We start from the raw sequence: 17,991 nt of genomic DNA, 5'->3' as shown, positions 1-17,991 counted from the left end.
AAAATTAAGAAGGAGATCATTGACTCCAGCCAAGAAACCTATCTATGTGCCCTATACATACCCCCCCCCCCCGAGTCTCCCTACTTCAGTGAGGAGATCTTTCCCTGTCTCCACAATGAAATCAACCACTTCCAGGCCCAGGGGAAGGTGTTGATTTGTGGAGACCTAAATGCAAGAACACGCCATATGCCTGACTTTACTATAGACAAGGGTAATAGTCACATATTTGGTCACAATTATCTCAAAAATATAGTTCACTAGCCAAGAAAAAGCTTTGACACGCAGGTCAACAGAAACGGGAAATGCCTAATAGATCTCTGTCAGAGTCTGGGTCTGTACATTGTTAACGGTAGAATGAGAGGGGACTCTCTTGGACAGTACACATACAGTTCAACTCTGGGCTGCAGCACTATTGATTACGTAATCACAGACTTGGATCCATTCTCTTTCAGGGCATTTACAGTCAAGCCACTAACACCTCTGTCAGATCACAGCCAAATCACTGTGTATCTTTAAAAAGGCAGAAAGATCTAACACAAAAACTAAACCCAGTAAGCTGTACAATATCAACAAACAATACAGATGGACCCAAAACAGCACAGAAGACTACCAGAAAGCAATTCGAGAACCTAAAATTCAATCACTTATAGACAGTTATCTTGTTCAAACCTACCTTCACAATAAAGAAGGAGTAAGTCTGGCTGTACAAAATATAAATTAAATATTTGACCACCTGGCATCTATATCCAATTTGAAGACCTCCAAATCCAAATCTAAAAATATACACATAGAAAAATGGTTTGATTTTGAATGCAAAAACATGAGGAAAAACCTCAGAGAATTATCAAATGAGAAACATAGACAGCCAGAGAACCAGGACTTATGCCTTGGTTATTGTGAAGCATTGAAAGAGTAAAAATACACACTCAGAATGAAAGGAGAACAGTTTACATAAAAACAATTAAAAACAATTGAAGAATCAATTAAAACAAATCACTTCTGGGACAATTGGAATGCACTACATAAAAAACACCATGCGGCGATACCAATGCAAGATAGAGATGTATGGAAAGACCATTTCAAGAAATTATATAGTAAAATAAAAATGAACCCAGAGCAAAGTGAAATGTATGAAAAAGTGCTTACCCTAGAATCAGCTATTAAAAAAATATCAAAACCCATTAGACTACCAAATTACTGAAAAGGAACTGAATGAAAAGTTACAGGCTCTGCAGCCAAAAAAAGGCATGCGGAACAGACAGAATACTAAATGAAATGTTAAAAAACAGACACCAAATTAAGATTGGCCATAATAAAACTGTTCAACTTGATTCTGAGTGTGGGACACTTCCCTGACATCTGGAACAAAGGACTCATCACACCCATATTCAGGAGTGGAGACAAATTCGACCCTAATAACTACCGAGGCATTTGTGTGAACGGTAATCTGGGGGAAGTATTTTGGAGTATTTTGAACACAAGGCTCATAGACTTACTTATGGAGCACAATGCCTTGAGTAGAGCCCAAATTGGATTCTTACCAAACTGCAGGACATCAGATCATATTTTTACCCTCCACACCTTAATTGATAAACATGTAAACCAAAACAAAAAGAAAATATTTGCCTGCTTTGTTGATTTTAAAAAAGCTTTTGATTCAATTTGGCCCGACGGCCTATTTTATAAACTATTGGAAAGTGGTGTAGGGGGGAAAACATACAACATAATTAAATCAATGTATACAAACAATAAATGTGCTATCAAAATTGGAAACAAACAAACTGCAAACTTCTCTCGAGGGCGTGGAATGACCCAGGGCATGTCAATCTCTTCAACCCTCTTTAACATTTATATTAATGAATTGGCAAAGTTATTAGAACAATCTACTGCTCCTGGTCTCACTTTACATGACTCCGAAATCAAGTTCCTCCTTTGCGCAGATGACCTGATTCTGCTGTCACCAACAGAAGAGGGTCTACAGCAAGACCTGGCTCTGCTTGAAAAGTTCTGTCAGACCTGGGCCCTGGCCATTAACCCCCAAAAAACTAAAATAGTTATGCTCAAAAAAGGTCCAGATGTCAGGGAACAAAGTACAACGTCACCCTAGGAATAACGAAAATCCAACAATCAACTAACTAAACATACCTAAGGTTGAGGATCAGTTCTACTGGAAATGTTAACTTGGCCGTTAATGAACTGAAAGAGAAGGCAAGAAGGGCTTTCTGTGCCATCAAAAAGTCAACACATGCTGACATCCCAGTTAGGACCCGGCTCAGAATATTCCAATCAGTGATTGAGCCAATTGCACTACATGGCAGCGAGGTTTGGGGTCCTCTCACAAAACACAAATTCGGAAAATGTGAAAAACATCCAATCAAAAGCCTGCATGCAGAATTTTGTAAGAGAATCCTCCAGGTCCAGAGGAAATCTCCCAACAATGCCTGCAGAGCAGAATTAGGCTAATACCCTCTAATTGTTCACATTGAAAAAAGGAGCCATTCAATTCTGGAAACACCTAAAAATGAGTGACCCCAAATCCTATCATTATAAATCCCTCAAAAGCCGAGAGATTAACATAGAGAAGAGTCCCCTCAGCCAGCTGGTTCTGATGCTCAACAGACTAACATTAGACCCTTCCAACACCACTAATAATAACCAGCCTCAGGACAGTGACATCATTCCTCAACAAATTCCACCCAACCAAATGGTCAGTCTACAAAAACGAAACTATGAAACCAATTGGACTGAAACAACAAAAACCCAAAGTGAACTTCAGTGCTATTTGGCTCTAAATAGACAGTACACCATGGCAGAACATTTGACCACAGTGACTGATAACAAACTGAGAAAAACCTTGACAATGTACAGACTCAGTGACCACAGCCTGGCCATGGAGAAAGGCCGACACAGACAAACCTGGCTACCCAGAGAGGACAGGCTGTGCTCTCACTGCGGTCAAGGAGTGGTGGAGACAGAGCTCCACTTCTTGACCACATGTGACAAATACACACATATAAGAAAAGAATACCACCCCAAATTCACAAAAATAACAAATACATTTTGACTCTGCCCAGGCAATCCCCTACTTATTAGGTCAGAAAGCCCAATCAATGTTCATGGCTGGCAGCAAAGTATGTAGCAGCCTGCCACAAAGTGAGGGACAATGAGTAACTAAAAATCAGTTCATTAACATATGTCTGTTTGTTTGTTTGTCTGTTTGTTTGTTTTCGACTGTCTTATGTTGTTTGTATTGTTTGTTATGACATTAAGTATTTTGTATCATATGTTATTAATGCTTTGGCAATATGAGAATGCTTGTCATGCCAATAAAGCGAATTTGAAATTTGAGAGAGAGAGAGAGAGAGAGAGAGAGAGAGAGAGAGAGAGAGAGAGAGAGAGAGAGAGAGAGAGAGAGAGAGAGAGAGAGAGAGCGGATATGATAGTCTAGGGAGACAAACCATATTTTTGTATTTTTCAGTATTTCTAATTTGATAGTGTTTTTTTTGCAGTTTTTTATTGATTTTCAATATATAGTTATATATATTTTTATAGATAGTTTATAGGATTAGTGCTCTTGCTTCCTCTGTGGTTGCCGTCGACTCGAGTGTTGTCCAGAGTAGAATGAGCTATTCCCAAAGGTCAAACAAATTTGTCCCATCTAACCTTTTCCCTAGACTGTGCCATTTTTAAATCCCAGTTGGGGCCGCAGTATATTTAAACCGGACATTTTGTTGTCCTTTAAAGTATTTAAGTAATATTCCAATTCGAACTTTAACCTTTCTTTCACCCATGTACGTTTATGAATGTAATATTGGACTGAAATTATAAGGAGATCAATGTAACATTTTATATTTTGATTGCATTTATCATCATTAAAGTAAAGTAATATATCTTTCCAACTTAGTTTCATTTTTATACCAGTAATGTTAACAAAATAATGTTCAGTACAAAAAGAGATGGCATGAATAGAGTGAAAAAAAATATTCCACTATTTCCTTTTCACTTTTACAAAACATTCAGCTTCAATATAATTTCTATATCTTTTGCAGCCATCCTTATGTTATATTTTGGACCGCATGCAACGTATGCCCATTGCACAATCAATGTATGGCAAGCCTCAAAGTGTAATATTGTAGGGGCATCTGGGTGGCGTGGCGGTCTATTCCGTTGCCTACCAACACGGGGATTGCCGGTTCGAATCCTCGTGTTACCTACGGCTTGGTCGGGCGTCCCTACAGACACAATTGGCCGTATCTGTGGGTGGGAAGCCGGATGTGGGTATGTGTCCTGGTCGCTGCACTAGCGCCTCCTCTGGTCGGTTGGGGCACCTGTTCAGGGGGGAGGGAGTCACTGGGGGAATAATGTGATCCTCCCATGCGCTACGTCCCCCTGGTGAAACTGCTCGCTGTCCATTGAAAAGAAGCGGCTGGCGACTCCACATGTTTCGGAGGAGACATGTGGTAGTCTGCAGCCCTCCCCTGATCGGCAGAGAGGGGTGGAGCAGCGACCGTGGCGGCTCGGAAGAGTGGGGTAATTGGCCAAGTACAACTGGGGGGGGGGGTGTAAAATTGTAAAGTCAAAAAATGCAAAGTGGACCACTGCCCCTTTGTGTTTTTACACTGCATGAACCGAGTGTTAAAACACCCTTACAGCTCGTTTAAAGCTCATTTCAAAGGCCGATTGATTTTACAAGCTCAGTGGCAGAATCTGCTTCTCCATCATAATCCATTCTGCCAAACGATACAGCAACAGCCCCATCCACCATCAGGCCTCAGCCCTCCACACCACTGCATCAACTTTGGTTGAGCAGAGCTTTTGAAGCAGTTTGGGGTTGTTCAGGGCAAGAATGTTTACTTCATTTAGTTGGGTAGCGAATGTTACCATGTCAACCCCTCATTGTCAACCCCTGATTTAATGATCCATTCACATTTCCATTGTACTGGGAATGCATAATTTTCTTGAAAGATGGGAGCAGATTGGGAAATTAGTCTTTGGAGATGAATTCACCCTAGATTGTTCGCTTAAGCATTGCTAATCTAAAATGGTTTGTTTAAAGTTTGAGTGGGCTGCGGTGACACTAGCCATTTCCTCTCAAAACTTTTGATTTCTAGAGCAAATCCCTGATTCTATCAAACCTTTTTGCTGTGTTATTTTATTCCATATACGTTCCCTCTGATTTCACACAGAATGTCAGTGTTCACATCCATTACCGTCACCACCATAACAGAGTAAACATAAAATGTCTTTCTATGATGCTGCCAGTGTGTTTACTTTTTTTTTTTTTTTTAGTTTTGATGTTCATCTGCTTACAACATTGCAGTTAAATCCATTCATGAACTTACTGGCAGACAACTGTGGAAGAATCTATCATAATTTGCTTTGTTGTCAATTAACAGCAGTTAGTATTGGGCCAATAGAGTAGTTGAGTAAACTGTTACGTTGCTCCATTATATGTGCAAACAATGTTCGCACACGCACACGCACACGCACACGCACACGCACACACACACACACACACACACACACACACACCGAATGACTTGCAGACACACTGGCTTCATCTCAACCCCGATTTACTCTGAAAAAAACCCCCGTTCAGTGGTGGGGGGTGGAGTGGGGTGGGGGGCTAAGAGTACATCTGTCGCCATTTCACAATGCTGTGGTTGCAAATATTCCCAAATTCTCTGTGAATAGTACACATGGCCATTGAAACTCTAGTTAATGGTCACGCCCATATTTGAATATGAAACTGGTTGTTGTTTTCGGTCGTTATGCCACTGTATTGTTTGTAAGAGTTGGGATACCTGCAGTCAGTTTAGACTTCAGAGGTCACTAGGATGAGTGACGAAACGTATTTGTCAATAAATGTTGTATCCAGATGAACAGATTCACCTTTCTTTGATTTTCTTATCTGGATTATTGAGCATGCATAAAGACTAGCGATGGTACAGAATGTCATGTTTTGGTTTAGAGCACCGTCTAGTGTTCAGCATGCCAAATAACACTTGGCCATTAGTCACTACATACATAACATCTCCTCCAAAATTGAATATGTTGTTAGAATTGAACCAAAATTTATTTTCCCACAAAACAAGGAATGAGAGTTTCATTTCTTCCCAGTATATTATTTGTATGTTAGAACCTTTATCTCCTAGTGCTAAATATGTCACTGCTCATCTCTATCAGTCCTTTCGCTTAGCTTGGTAATCTTCAGGTGATATAATCATCCTCGAGGGATAGTGTCTACCAGTCTCTGATACTTTAGTATCCCCTGCATGGGGTGATTCAGTGTAGGGGTGTCAAAGATGGCTTCGTGGTCAAGGGAACTAGATTTCCATCCTTTTCAGGGTGAGATATAGTGCTACTGGTACTCGGTTAAGGTAACTCTGGGAGGCCGGTGGGAGGATACATTGCAGAGCCTACAATCTTGTGGCATGCTTGCTATGAACAGGCCAACATCTGGTCCACATAACGTTTTCATACTCCGCATGCTCCTAAATTCACTTCATACGGCAATAGTCCAGTTTGTGCCATTACAACACCTTGTGTCCGCTTCCCCCTCAACCGGTAGCCACGAACAAGGACAAGCTGTCCAACATCAAAATGTCTGACCTCGGGGTGTTTTTGGCAGTGTTGTTGTTGGAAATCCTGGGATTGGTGCACTGCTCCAGCTACACTGGCCTTAAGGAGGTCCTGCCAAGAGTGCACTTTGCACTTCAGGAAAAACATAGATGGTGGTTCCTTGGTTCTGGTGAGGGGGGTGTTATGGTAAGTTAACAGGAAAATAACAAGCCGCTGTTGCACAAGTGCGGTGTCTCTGGAAGATTTTAACACGTTTGAAAGTCTGCACAAAGTGTTTGGCCAACCCATTGGTAGCAGCATAGTACAGTGCCAAGTGGATGTGCTTAACACCATTGGACTTCAGGAATGTAGTGAACTCTTCAAAACAGAACTGAGGGCCATTGTTGCTCATGAGAATGTGAGGAATACCATGATGACTGAAGAGGCCCCTCAGTACTTGGATGGTCTTCATTGCTGTTGTGTTGTCCATAATATGCACCTCAGTCCACTTGGAATCTGCATCCACAGACACTAGGAACGTGTGTCCCTCAAATGGTTCCGTAAAGTCCACATGAATCCTTTCCCAAGGACTGGAAGGCCACATCCAGGGGTTTAGAGGTGCATGACCTGGCTCTTTTCAGAACTGCTGGCAGGAGTGGCAGGATTTGGCCTGGAGCTCTATCTGGGAGTCAATACCTGGTCACCGACATAACTCTGTGTCAAACTCTTCATCCTCACTAAACCTGGGAGCGCAGGTGGGTCACAGGAGATTTTATTTTGGGTGAAAATAAAATATACTGCGATGGTTCAGGAAATAAAATTTGCAGAATTTCTCCCATAGTCTTTTATTTAAGATTTATATCTGCAGTACTCCTTTGATAATAATAAATAATAAATAATTTTACTTATATCATTGAATCTAATATGAAAGGCTAGTGAACATTCTGCTTGTTTTACCGATGAGAGGAGAGAAAAAAAACGAGAGCCTGTTAACTTCACCTCAATGCACTTATTTTGTCTTGTTTATAAAGTATTTAAAATGTGTGTATTATTTTACTGATGAGAGGAAATAAAAACAACGAGATAGCTGTTAACGCTGCCTAAATGCATATAATTGGTCTCATTTATTAAGTATTTAACATGTGTATATATTTTCAACAATGTACGTATATAAAATGACATTGTGATTTATCAAACGTATATCTCTTTGAAATGGTTGGTTTACCTATTCAAGTTAATATAAGGTAATGCAGAAATGGCAGTCTTTTTTTTAACACCTTTATCATATGAACAAAAGAACAAAATCTGGTCATAACAATAACAAATTAGCAAATGGTACAAATCAGAAGAGCAATGCATAGGAGACTGGGTAGCATCAATGAAGTCGTCCTTTATAGTTTGTAAGCTTCCAGAAGAAGATCAAGTTGAACTTGTTAAATAACACTTGAAGAGGGAGGAAAAGCTAATTGTAAGGCTCATACTCAAAGATAGCACCACAGACATCAAAACAGTCTTTAAGATACTTGAGGAAGTATATGGCAACAAAGCCCCTGAAAGCGCAAGATTGAGAGAGTTTTACAACCGCAAGCAGGTGACAGGTGAAAAAATTAGAGCATTTGCTTATGACCTCTGAGAAAAACTTGGCAGACTAATGGGACACAGACCGCTTCCCTGATCTAGATGCAATGTTAAGAGAGCAATTTGTGCTGGGTTTGCAGGATGACTCCCTGCACAGAGAGATGAAAAAGACAAGCAAAAGGGCAGCCTGCACCAAAATTCAGCACACTAATGCAGGCCACGATTGACTGGTCTGAGGAGGAGGAAGACCCCAGCTGTTCTAGCTAAGGGTCCCAACCGAGGCGCAATCAATGTAGCGGCTGCTGAAGATGTTTCTCCTGCATTGTCACTACAGGCACTGCATGAGTCGATACAGAAACTTGCCGCTATACAAGACGAGTATTTTAGGGCATTACAAAGGGCAGAGCTACGTGGCACCCCACTGGGAGAGACAAGAAGGCCACCCGTGAGAGGTTATGTGCCACCCGTGAGAGGTTATGTGCCGCAACCTGGGCACATAAGCTGAGTATGCCAGCACGGTAAGGGAAGGCCATGTAGAGCTAGTCCCACGGCATCAGGACAGGAACAGGCACAGGCGACCATTAGCATGGCTTCTGTTAAGCCCTCTACACCACCTCTTGACCCACTTGAGGTGGAGCAAAGAGTGGAACCAGTGCGTGCATTTGGGAATTGCTCTACCATAAATGTAGAAATGCTGTCTCATATCCCAGTGGCTTCAGAGCCAGAGGTTGAGGACACAGAGAAATATTTCTTGGTGATAAAGGAAGATGAAGCGCGTGCCTGTTTGTGGCCTGCCTACAGAGTTAGGTCCAAGGAATCGGTGACACACTAGGCAGCTCAGTCCAGGCTGAAAAGTAAAGTCTGCGGACACAGCTGGAATGAGCTTCAGGAACTTCAGATGCAAGATCCTGACATCGGTCCAGCGTTCACTGCTGTTAAGGTGCATGAAACGCCCAAGAAACAGGAACTGCATGCCATGAGCTGGCCACAATGGAAATTGACTGGACAGTGGCAGCGATTGACGTTGCAGCACGGCGTCCTGTTTCACTGCTTACAAGACTCCAGAGATTGTGAGGAAGTGCAATAGCTGGTTGTGCCTGAATCCTTACAACGGATCATGTATGAGACATAACATGACCATGGTGGGCACTTCAGTGAGAGGGGCACCATGGAGGCTTTGGGGCGAAGCTACTATTGGCCCACTATGGTTAAAGATATACGATGTTGGGTACAGCAATGCAAGCATTGTATCCTTGTAAGAGATGTGTTCCCAAAGGCACAAGACCCAATGACCTGCACAAATGTCACAGCTCCCCTGGAAGTGCTTGCCATGGATTACACCCTTTTGGAACCATCAACTGGGGGGTATGAAAATGTCCTGGTGCTTACTGATATGTTTACTAGGTTCACCATTGCAGTGCCAATGAAGGATCAAACTGTATGAATGACAATGACTGCGCTAATCAAACATTGGTTTGTGTACTATGGTTGCCCTGCCTGATTGCAAGCCGACCAAGGCTGGAATTTTGAGGCAAGTGTGATTAAAGAGCTCTGCCATGTTTGTGGGATTGCCAAGAGTAGAACGAGTCCCTACCACCAACAGGGCAACGTCCAGTGGGAGCGCTTTAATCGCACAATGCATGAAATGTTAAGGTCTCACCCAGCGGAAAAGAAAAGGAACCAGAAGGAGCTCCTGCCAGAGTTGGTCATTGCATATAATAGCCATGTCCATTCCTCCACTACACCCTATTTTATTTACTTTTCAGAAGGGACGTGCGTCTTCCCAGAGACATCCTAGGAGGCAAGGACCTGGAAGTTAGTGATGGAGACAACATAGATGACTGGGTCCTCAGCCATCATCAACGACTACAGGCAGCGGCCAATGTGGCGCGGACAGCAGTACAGGAGGCTTCTCGGAAGCGCAAGAGGATATATGACTGTAAGGCACATGGGGCTCTCATCAGACCAGGAGACAGAGTCCTTTTGCGAAACCATCGACCAAGGGGCAGGAACAAGATTCAGAATCGGTGGGAGTCAGATCCTTATCGCATTGTGGCTCAAAGCCATTCTGATATGCCAGTGTTCACAGTTAGGCCTGAGACTAGTGGCCCTACTTGAGTCGTGCACAGGGATCAGATGAAACCTTGTGTCCTTGAAGTGCCTATCTCAAGAACAGTTCCCCATACTTGCAAAAGGGCCCAATATCCGTCCACATCGGACACCTATGACGTAGTGTGTTTGCCCCGTAGTCATTCTCGCACTCCCAGAACCACTCAGAATCACCACACACCCACCCACAGTACACCACACAGTGACATTCCTGACAGACAGGGAGTGGGGACAACGTGAGCAGTCAGGGCTGGGTGAAAACCAGGTGATCACAGAGGATCAGTCAGAAGGGGGAGTGCCGTCTGAGAATGTGGATAAATCCAGTGCAGATAGTGAGGATATGTCAAGGCCTAGTTGGCCTCAGAGAAGTACAAGCGGTCAACTCCTCATTAGTCTCAAGGCTATGGCGATCCGTCAGGGCCTTCTGGGCCTTCGGTGAAGGCCTAAGACTCCACAGAAAAAGGAAAACACTTTCATAAATATAATACAATCTTCAATCAATTTGTTAATATCACATTACATTTCGATTTCGACCACACATACGAATTCGGGAGGCTCTGCTTGCAGTCTCTCGGCCAAAAAAAAAAAAAATCATCCAATCAGCTTTTCCCTCTGTTGTAACCGTGTGAGAAGACTCCTCCTGCCAGCATCTTCAGCATCTCGAGTGAAAGTCTCCTGCTATCTATATAAGTTAGGCGTTAATACTGGATTGATAGATTACTCAACCAATCAGATTTTGATGTGTAGAGGATGGGCTTATTCTTTAAACTTGCCCAGCGTCATAGGGCCTTCGCTGCATACAGCCTATGTGACCGATTGTTCAGCCAATCAGCAGCAGCGCCTAGGTCTGTGGTTGAAACCATTGTGGTTGCATTCTGCAGCGCATCGCGGTAGTTGGTGGCTAATGTTAGCTAGCATTTGTGTTTTTGATTAGTTAGCCGTGAATGAGAATGTCTCAAGGAGAACTCGTGAATGATGTGGTGGCAGATTTATTAGTCACACCATTTTCAAGACGTATGTGCATTTCACTTGTTTAGCTGTGACAGTCCCAGTTTCCACAGCATCTGTTGAAAGGACATTTTCAGCACTTAAAAGAATAAAAACGCATACAACGGGACATACACGACTCACAGCATTGGCCTCCATTGCTAAAGGACATTCTGATGGATTTAAAGCCAAAGGAGTGCTCTATGACCGTGTGATCGACCGTTTCATCCAGAAAAAGGAGAATAGAATTTGGGTTCAAATAGACAATACTGATGAGTCAAATGTATTTTTTTTTTTACAGTTAGTTGATTTGCTTAATGTTTGATTGTGTAACCGAGGGTTTGTAGATGTCGCCTATACTGTATGAAACTATAAAATAACAAATGCGGAGGTTCCACTTTCGCACGAGGACCACTTTATTTGGATTCTTCCCCCAACAGAACTACACAGCAACAACACTGCGTACAGCACTTCCGCTCTCTCTTCAGCCTTCAAAATAAGAGCTCAAGGCATATATTGTGGCAACAGCTTATAGCAGACAAGAATTGCATAAGCCTTTCTTCATAACTGTCGAAGGTTTCTGCTGTTTCGTCAAACTGCAGTCCTATATCTGTACTATACAGTGCCATCGCGTACGTTAGCTGCTAAGCTGCTAGCATCGTTCAAACATTACCGGTCAAGACGGGAGCAACCTGTTGCACATAAAAATAAAGAAACAGACAGAAATATGGCTGTGCAATGGGCTCACCAGTATCGCCCATTGTGGCCAACTTATATATGGAAGAGGTAGAACACAGGGCCCTGAACTCCTTCAGAGGAACACCTTCGAGCCACTGGATTAGATATGTGGACGACACATGGGTCAAAATCCAAACACAAGAGGTGCAAGCGTTTACCAAACACATCAACTCAGTGGACAAGAACATTAAGTTCACAAGGGAAGACGTAAAGAACAACAGTTTGCCCATCTTGGACTGTGACGTCCAAATTGGGGAAGACAGGAGCCTCCACATTGGGGTTTACAGGACACCTAAACACACAGACCAATATCTACTTTTTGACTCACACCACCCGCTGGAACACAAACTGAGCGTCATCAGAACTTTGCAACACAGAGCTGACAATGTGCCCAGCAGCACTCAGGCCCAACAAGAAGAACACAAACACCTGAGGGGAGCTTTAAAAACCTGCGGCTACCCCAGTTGGACCTTTGTGAAAACTGCAACACATTCCAAAAAGACCAACCAGGTGAGCGACGAAGAGAAAAGGAACAGAAGGAAGAGCACAGTCATCCTGTATGTTTCTGGGGTCTCTGAGAAACTCAGGAGAATTTTCAACAAACACCGCATCGGGGTATACTTCAAACCCAGCAACACACTCCGACAAAGACTGGTTCATCCCAAAGACCGTGTACCACACACCCAGAAAAGCAATCTGGTGTATGCTGTACAATGCAATGAGGATTGCACTGACCTATACATAGGAGAAACCAAACAACGACTACACAAACGGATGGCCCAACACAGAAGGCCAAACTCCTCAGGACAAGACTCAGCAGTCTATCTACACCTAAAGGAGAAGACACACTCCTTCGAGGACAGCAACGTACACATTTTGGACAGAGAAGATAGATGGTTTGAAAGAGGGGTGAAGGAAGCCATCTATGCCAAACTGGAAAAACCATCCCTCAACAGAGGAGGAGGTCTGTGTCACCACCTATCTCCCACTTACAATGCCGTCCTTTCATCTCTACTCAGGAGACTCACAAGCCTAGCCTCCAAGAACAACAGTCGGTCACTAACGGCTCCAACGACTCTCATGACCCCTGAACAATGAAGTCGAAACTAACACCCCCAACGACCGTCGCTGCTAAACAAATGCAAATCAATAGCTCTGATGGTGATGGGCCCGGCCGGACATCGAAGCACAGGAGAGCCACGCATATCAATAGCTCCGATAACGACGGGCGCGGCCATGACATCGATACACAAAAGAGCCACTCATATCTATGGCTCTGTTAGCGACAGGTGTTGTTAAACATCGGGACACAAAGAGCCACGCATATCAATAGCTCTGACAACGACTCCTAGAGGCTAAATATCTGAGTCTCATCACCAGCCAGTCAGACTAGCTTGGTCTAGTCAGAAAGGCACGAACTGAGGAAGCCTCTTGGATGAGAGGCGAAACGTCTTCACGGATATATACCAAGTCCAGTTGCACTTGATTCAACTCCTTTGGATCAGTCCAGAGAACCACTAATCTCCACACCCCTTCCAGACAGACCTTGGAAAATATAGGAATAGACTTGTATGAACATAATAAACAGAGCTACCTGGTCATCTCAGATTACTATTCACGGTATATAGAAATACTCTACATGCCCACAACCACAAGTGCTTTTGTGACAACAAAGTTAAAAGCTATGTTTTCCTGGTATGGAATAGCAGAGGAGGTAGTTAGTGACTACGGGCCACAGTTCGCTAGTGTGGAATTCAAAGACTTAGTGTGCAGGCTTGACTTCCAAAGCATAACCTCCAGCCCACACCATCCCCAAGGAAATGGGCATGCTGAAATGGCTGTGCAAACAGCGAAGAGGATCTTAAAACAAAAAGACCTTCTTCTAGCACTCATATGCTATAGAGCCACTCAATGCAACAGCACAGGTGCTAGCCCTGCAGAACTCTTAATGGGCCAGAAGATCTGAACAATCCTGCCCAACCCTGCCTACCCTCAACAGCAACCTGCTACCCAAGTGGCTGAGTAGGCAGCGCATCAAGGCCAAGGATGCTGTGGAAAAAGAGAAACATGCACACTACTACAACCAACGTTACAGGGTGAGATGCCTACCTTCCTTGCAGCCAGGTGACCATGTCCTCACCAAGCTGGACTACCAAAAGTTCTTTCTTACACCCGCAGTAGTGACCAATGAGAGTGTCACACCGAGGTCCTATCTCATTGAAACGGAGCAGGGAGCTACACTCCGCCATAACAGGCACCACCTCCAGGCGGTGCACACTGCAGGATCACCGGTGCCAGACACCACACCCATACTTACCCCAGATGAGCTGCTTGACACCCCGGTAAGGCCAAAGAATCCTGAGTGGGAGTAAACCCAAAGACACTGATAGACTGATACAGACCAGGTCCAGCAGAGCCAGTAAACCAGTAGAGAGACTGTCAGAGTGGTCCGCTGGCAGTGATGTTATATCAGCAGTACTCCTAAAACAAGGAGGATACTTGTGCACCAGAATGATCTATCAGTACATCCTTCAGGTCTGGGACCAGGGGAGTGTCCCTCAACAATGGAGGGATGCTGAAATTGTCACCCTGTACAAAAACAGGGGTGACAAACCGATCTGCGGCAACAGTCATGGCATATCTCTACTAGCTGTTGCAGGCAAGGACCTAGCAAATGTCATGCTATGCAGCATGGTAAAGCACTTGACAGAACATCTGCTGCCAGAGTAACAGTGTGGTTTCAGGAAGAACAGGAGTACTGTGGATATGATTTTCACAGTAAAACAGCTACAAGAAAAGTGTCATGAACAACATCAGGACCTTTTCATGGCTTTGTCAGCCTCTCCAAAGCTTTGGACACTGTGACTCGAGAGCTACTTTCGAAAATCCTGAGAAAGTTTGGCTGTCCAAGCAAATTTGTGAACATTCTATCAAAGTTCCATGATGGGATGGTGGCACAGGTGGCCATAAGAGGACAGGAATCGGTGCCCTTTAATGTATGGACTGGAGTGAGGCAGGGGTGTTTCCTGGCAGCGGTACTCTTCAACATTTACCTCCTATGTGTCAAAAAGCTTTTTCATAAAGCTCTGGAAGACCGTCGTGGGAAAACAATAATAATAATAATAATAATAATAATAATGCTTCACATTGAAGGGGGTAACTCACTTCAACCACCACCAATGTGTAGCACCCACCTGGGGGATGCACGGCAGCAATTTTGCATCAGAATGCTCATCACACATCAGCTTGAGTTGGAGAGGGAAGAATCATTGAGCCAAATACATGGGGGGATGATTAGGTGGCCAGATAGAGAGAGCCAGGTTGGGCATTTTGCCAAGACACCGGATAACCCCTTACTCTTTGCGATAAGAGCCATGGGCTTGTTAATGACCACTGTGAGTAGGGACCTCGGTTTAACGTCTCATCCAAAGGACAGCATCTACTACAGCACGGTGTCCCCGTCATTGTACTGGGGCATTGGGATTTGATATTTGTTGATTTTTAATAGGACCAAAGGGAAGACTGCCCCCTACTGGCCCATCAAGACCACTTCCAGCAGCAACTCAGTTTGCCTGTGAGGTCTCCCATCCAAGTACAAGCAAAGCCCATACCTGCTTAGCTTCTGTCATTTGGCAGGGCCAAGGTACATGTTGGTATGGCTGCCAGCATATTACAATAGACTTTAGACTTGTTGGAAACCTCTTCAACATCCAAAGGTTCAAGGAAACCACCAAGTTGTCAGCAGCGCAGGTCCTTGAGCTGCAGTATGCTGGTGACTGTGCTCTTGTAGCTCACACACCTGAAGACCTGCAAATCATCATTGCAGTTGTGAATGCCTACAGCAGGCTGGGTCTGTCAGTCAACATCACCAAGACTGGGGCATCTGGGTAGCATAGTGGTCTTTTCTGTTGCCTACCAACATGGGGCTTGCCGGTTCAAATCCCTGTGTTACTTGACTTGACTTGACTACAGGCAACAAGATAACTGATGTGTTAAAATGAATCTAGCACATTTACTATGTTGCAACAATGCAGTTGCATCATGTTATATCATATAAGCAGGGAAAATCTTATTCAAAATAAATGTAACCTGTAAGAAAACACTTAGTGAAATTTGATGCAAAAGCCTTTATTAAAACGATAAAAAATATCTTGGTGGATAATTTGTGTTTCATTACTGAGGCATTTTGCATTAGGAGGAACACTATTCCCTGTCCAACAGAGCCAAAACCTAGTTTCTTGTAAATCACATGATTTTGGGGAAGTCAGGCAGATAAGCAGTGACCAATGAAAGGTTTAAGGACATATTGTGAAATAAAAAACACAACTCAAACACATTCTTCAGGCTGCAAGCCAAAAAGTGATATATTTGTGGTTGTTATTAAAGTATCAAAATGTGTGCTGTAGTGTAAAATACATGCGATAATTCTCATTCACAGTATGACCTGCTCTATTTCTAACCTCATATGTCTGGTACATTTAAAAAAAATACATTCAAGCCTGTTGCAACAGCCACACTCTGTTGAACCAACAAACAGGGAGGGTCTTGTGAAATGTTGGAAGGATAGAGATATAAAGATTTGGATGACCTAAAAAAAATTTCAGTTAATGAAAAGCCTCTGTCAATGCAGGCAAGTAAACAGAGGCTGGACAATGAAGTGTTCCATCTTTTTTAAGCTGTTTCTCATCTTGAGTCTGGACTGTGTGCGTGCAAATGACAGGTAAATATTGCTAATGTGGCATGAAACTGCATCAGTATAAGCTATTATTTTTTTAACATATAGATAGCTTTAGAATATTTGCTTTAGCCTGTAAAGTTTGTTGTTCACAAAATAGTTATGTAATCTGTTGTCTGAGTGTGAACTGTGCTTCTGTCTGAGCAAACCAGGCCATGGCTTGCGTTTCCCAGGACTCCAGTAGTTTGAGCAAAATGGCATTCGTCGAAATGTTCGTGAAGAGAATTTCTCTGGGAACATCAAGTAGAAAGCAGGGTCACCAGTGTGGAAATTGCGAGAAAACAAAAAACTTCTCTCTTTGACAACACCAATGCATGTGTAATTTATTGCTGTACTATCAACCCAAAAAACACAATGGCACTAATTACACCACCATACCATAATACTGTGGCTGTGTAATGATCTCTTAAAGTGAGCGAGTCAACACAAAATGTCACATAATAACTACATGTTGAACAACACAATGAACGACAGACTGGTGAATTATTTCCATAAGTCCATTAAGTGTCCACTATATATAAACTTGGCACAAAAAGTAAGGGAATTTGTGTTTGGTAGATTATTTCTTTGTTGTTGGCAATAAATCTTATATCAGGCACCTGATTGTCAGCACCTGGGGTACCAGAAGCTCAAAACAAGAGTCAATAGCAACAGCAAAATAAGCTGTTTGGCATTGGCAGAGAAGATTTGGCAAATATTTCATGGGCGCAACCCACATACTCAGCTCTGCTGCTCATCCCACAAATGCATGTTCCTTACAAATGTGGCACCATTTAAAAGGGAAATAAACAGGCTTTCCAACGGTATAAGATTTATTGCCAAGAAGCATTGTTACAACAAAGAAATAATCTACCAAACACAAATTTCCTTACTTTTGTGCCAAGTATATATATAGCGGGGTTTTTTTCCCCCGGAAACTGTCAATGGGGTTGATAAATGTGCTCAACAAATGAGGAGTGGAATATCAATATAGATGTAGGAAAAAAAAAGTTTAATACATAGCAGTACAAGCTTGTTTCATGTGTCACGCTCTCATCAGCTGCTAATGTGATTCAACAAAGAAAACACAGTATACATTGCCCCAATGGTGGGGTAGAAAACATTACAACCAATGGGGTAAGGGGCTGGGGTTTGTTTTGAAAAAAGCAGGTAAATGACTAGGGCACTGTTGAAATGGCATACATTTAGAATATAACAAGGTAATGCCAAATGGGGGTAATTTACGTATATCATATAGTGGGGTGGTGTTGGGGCACAGTAGGAAGGCAGGCAGTTAAAATATA

General features: G+C 43.1%; 1 protein-coding gene across 1 annotated transcript in view; it reads left to right on the top strand.

The window, feature by feature from the left end:
* The first annotated feature begins 16,593 nt into the window (after positions 1-16,593).
* Positions 16,594-17,991, top strand: part of c4b (complement 4B (Chido blood group)) — a 34,907-nt gene continuing 33,509 nt past the window's right edge. The window contains exon 1 of the mRNA XM_056285679.1: positions 16,594-16,693. Within this exon, the coding sequence (XP_056141654.1) occupies positions 16,626-16,693 (68 nt within the window). The 5' untranslated portion in view covers positions 16,594-16,625. The remainder of the gene's footprint in view (positions 16,694-17,991) is intronic.

The sequence above is a fragment of the Lampris incognitus genome, chromosome 9 (assembly GCF_029633865.1).
Source record: "Lampris incognitus isolate fLamInc1 chromosome 9, fLamInc1.hap2, whole genome shotgun sequence".
In the NCBI taxonomy this organism is placed as follows: Eukaryota; Metazoa; Chordata; class Actinopteri; order Lampriformes; family Lampridae; genus Lampris; species Lampris incognitus.
Note: the sequence above shows the minus strand (reverse complement) of the source record. Positions and strands in the feature narration are given on the sequence as shown.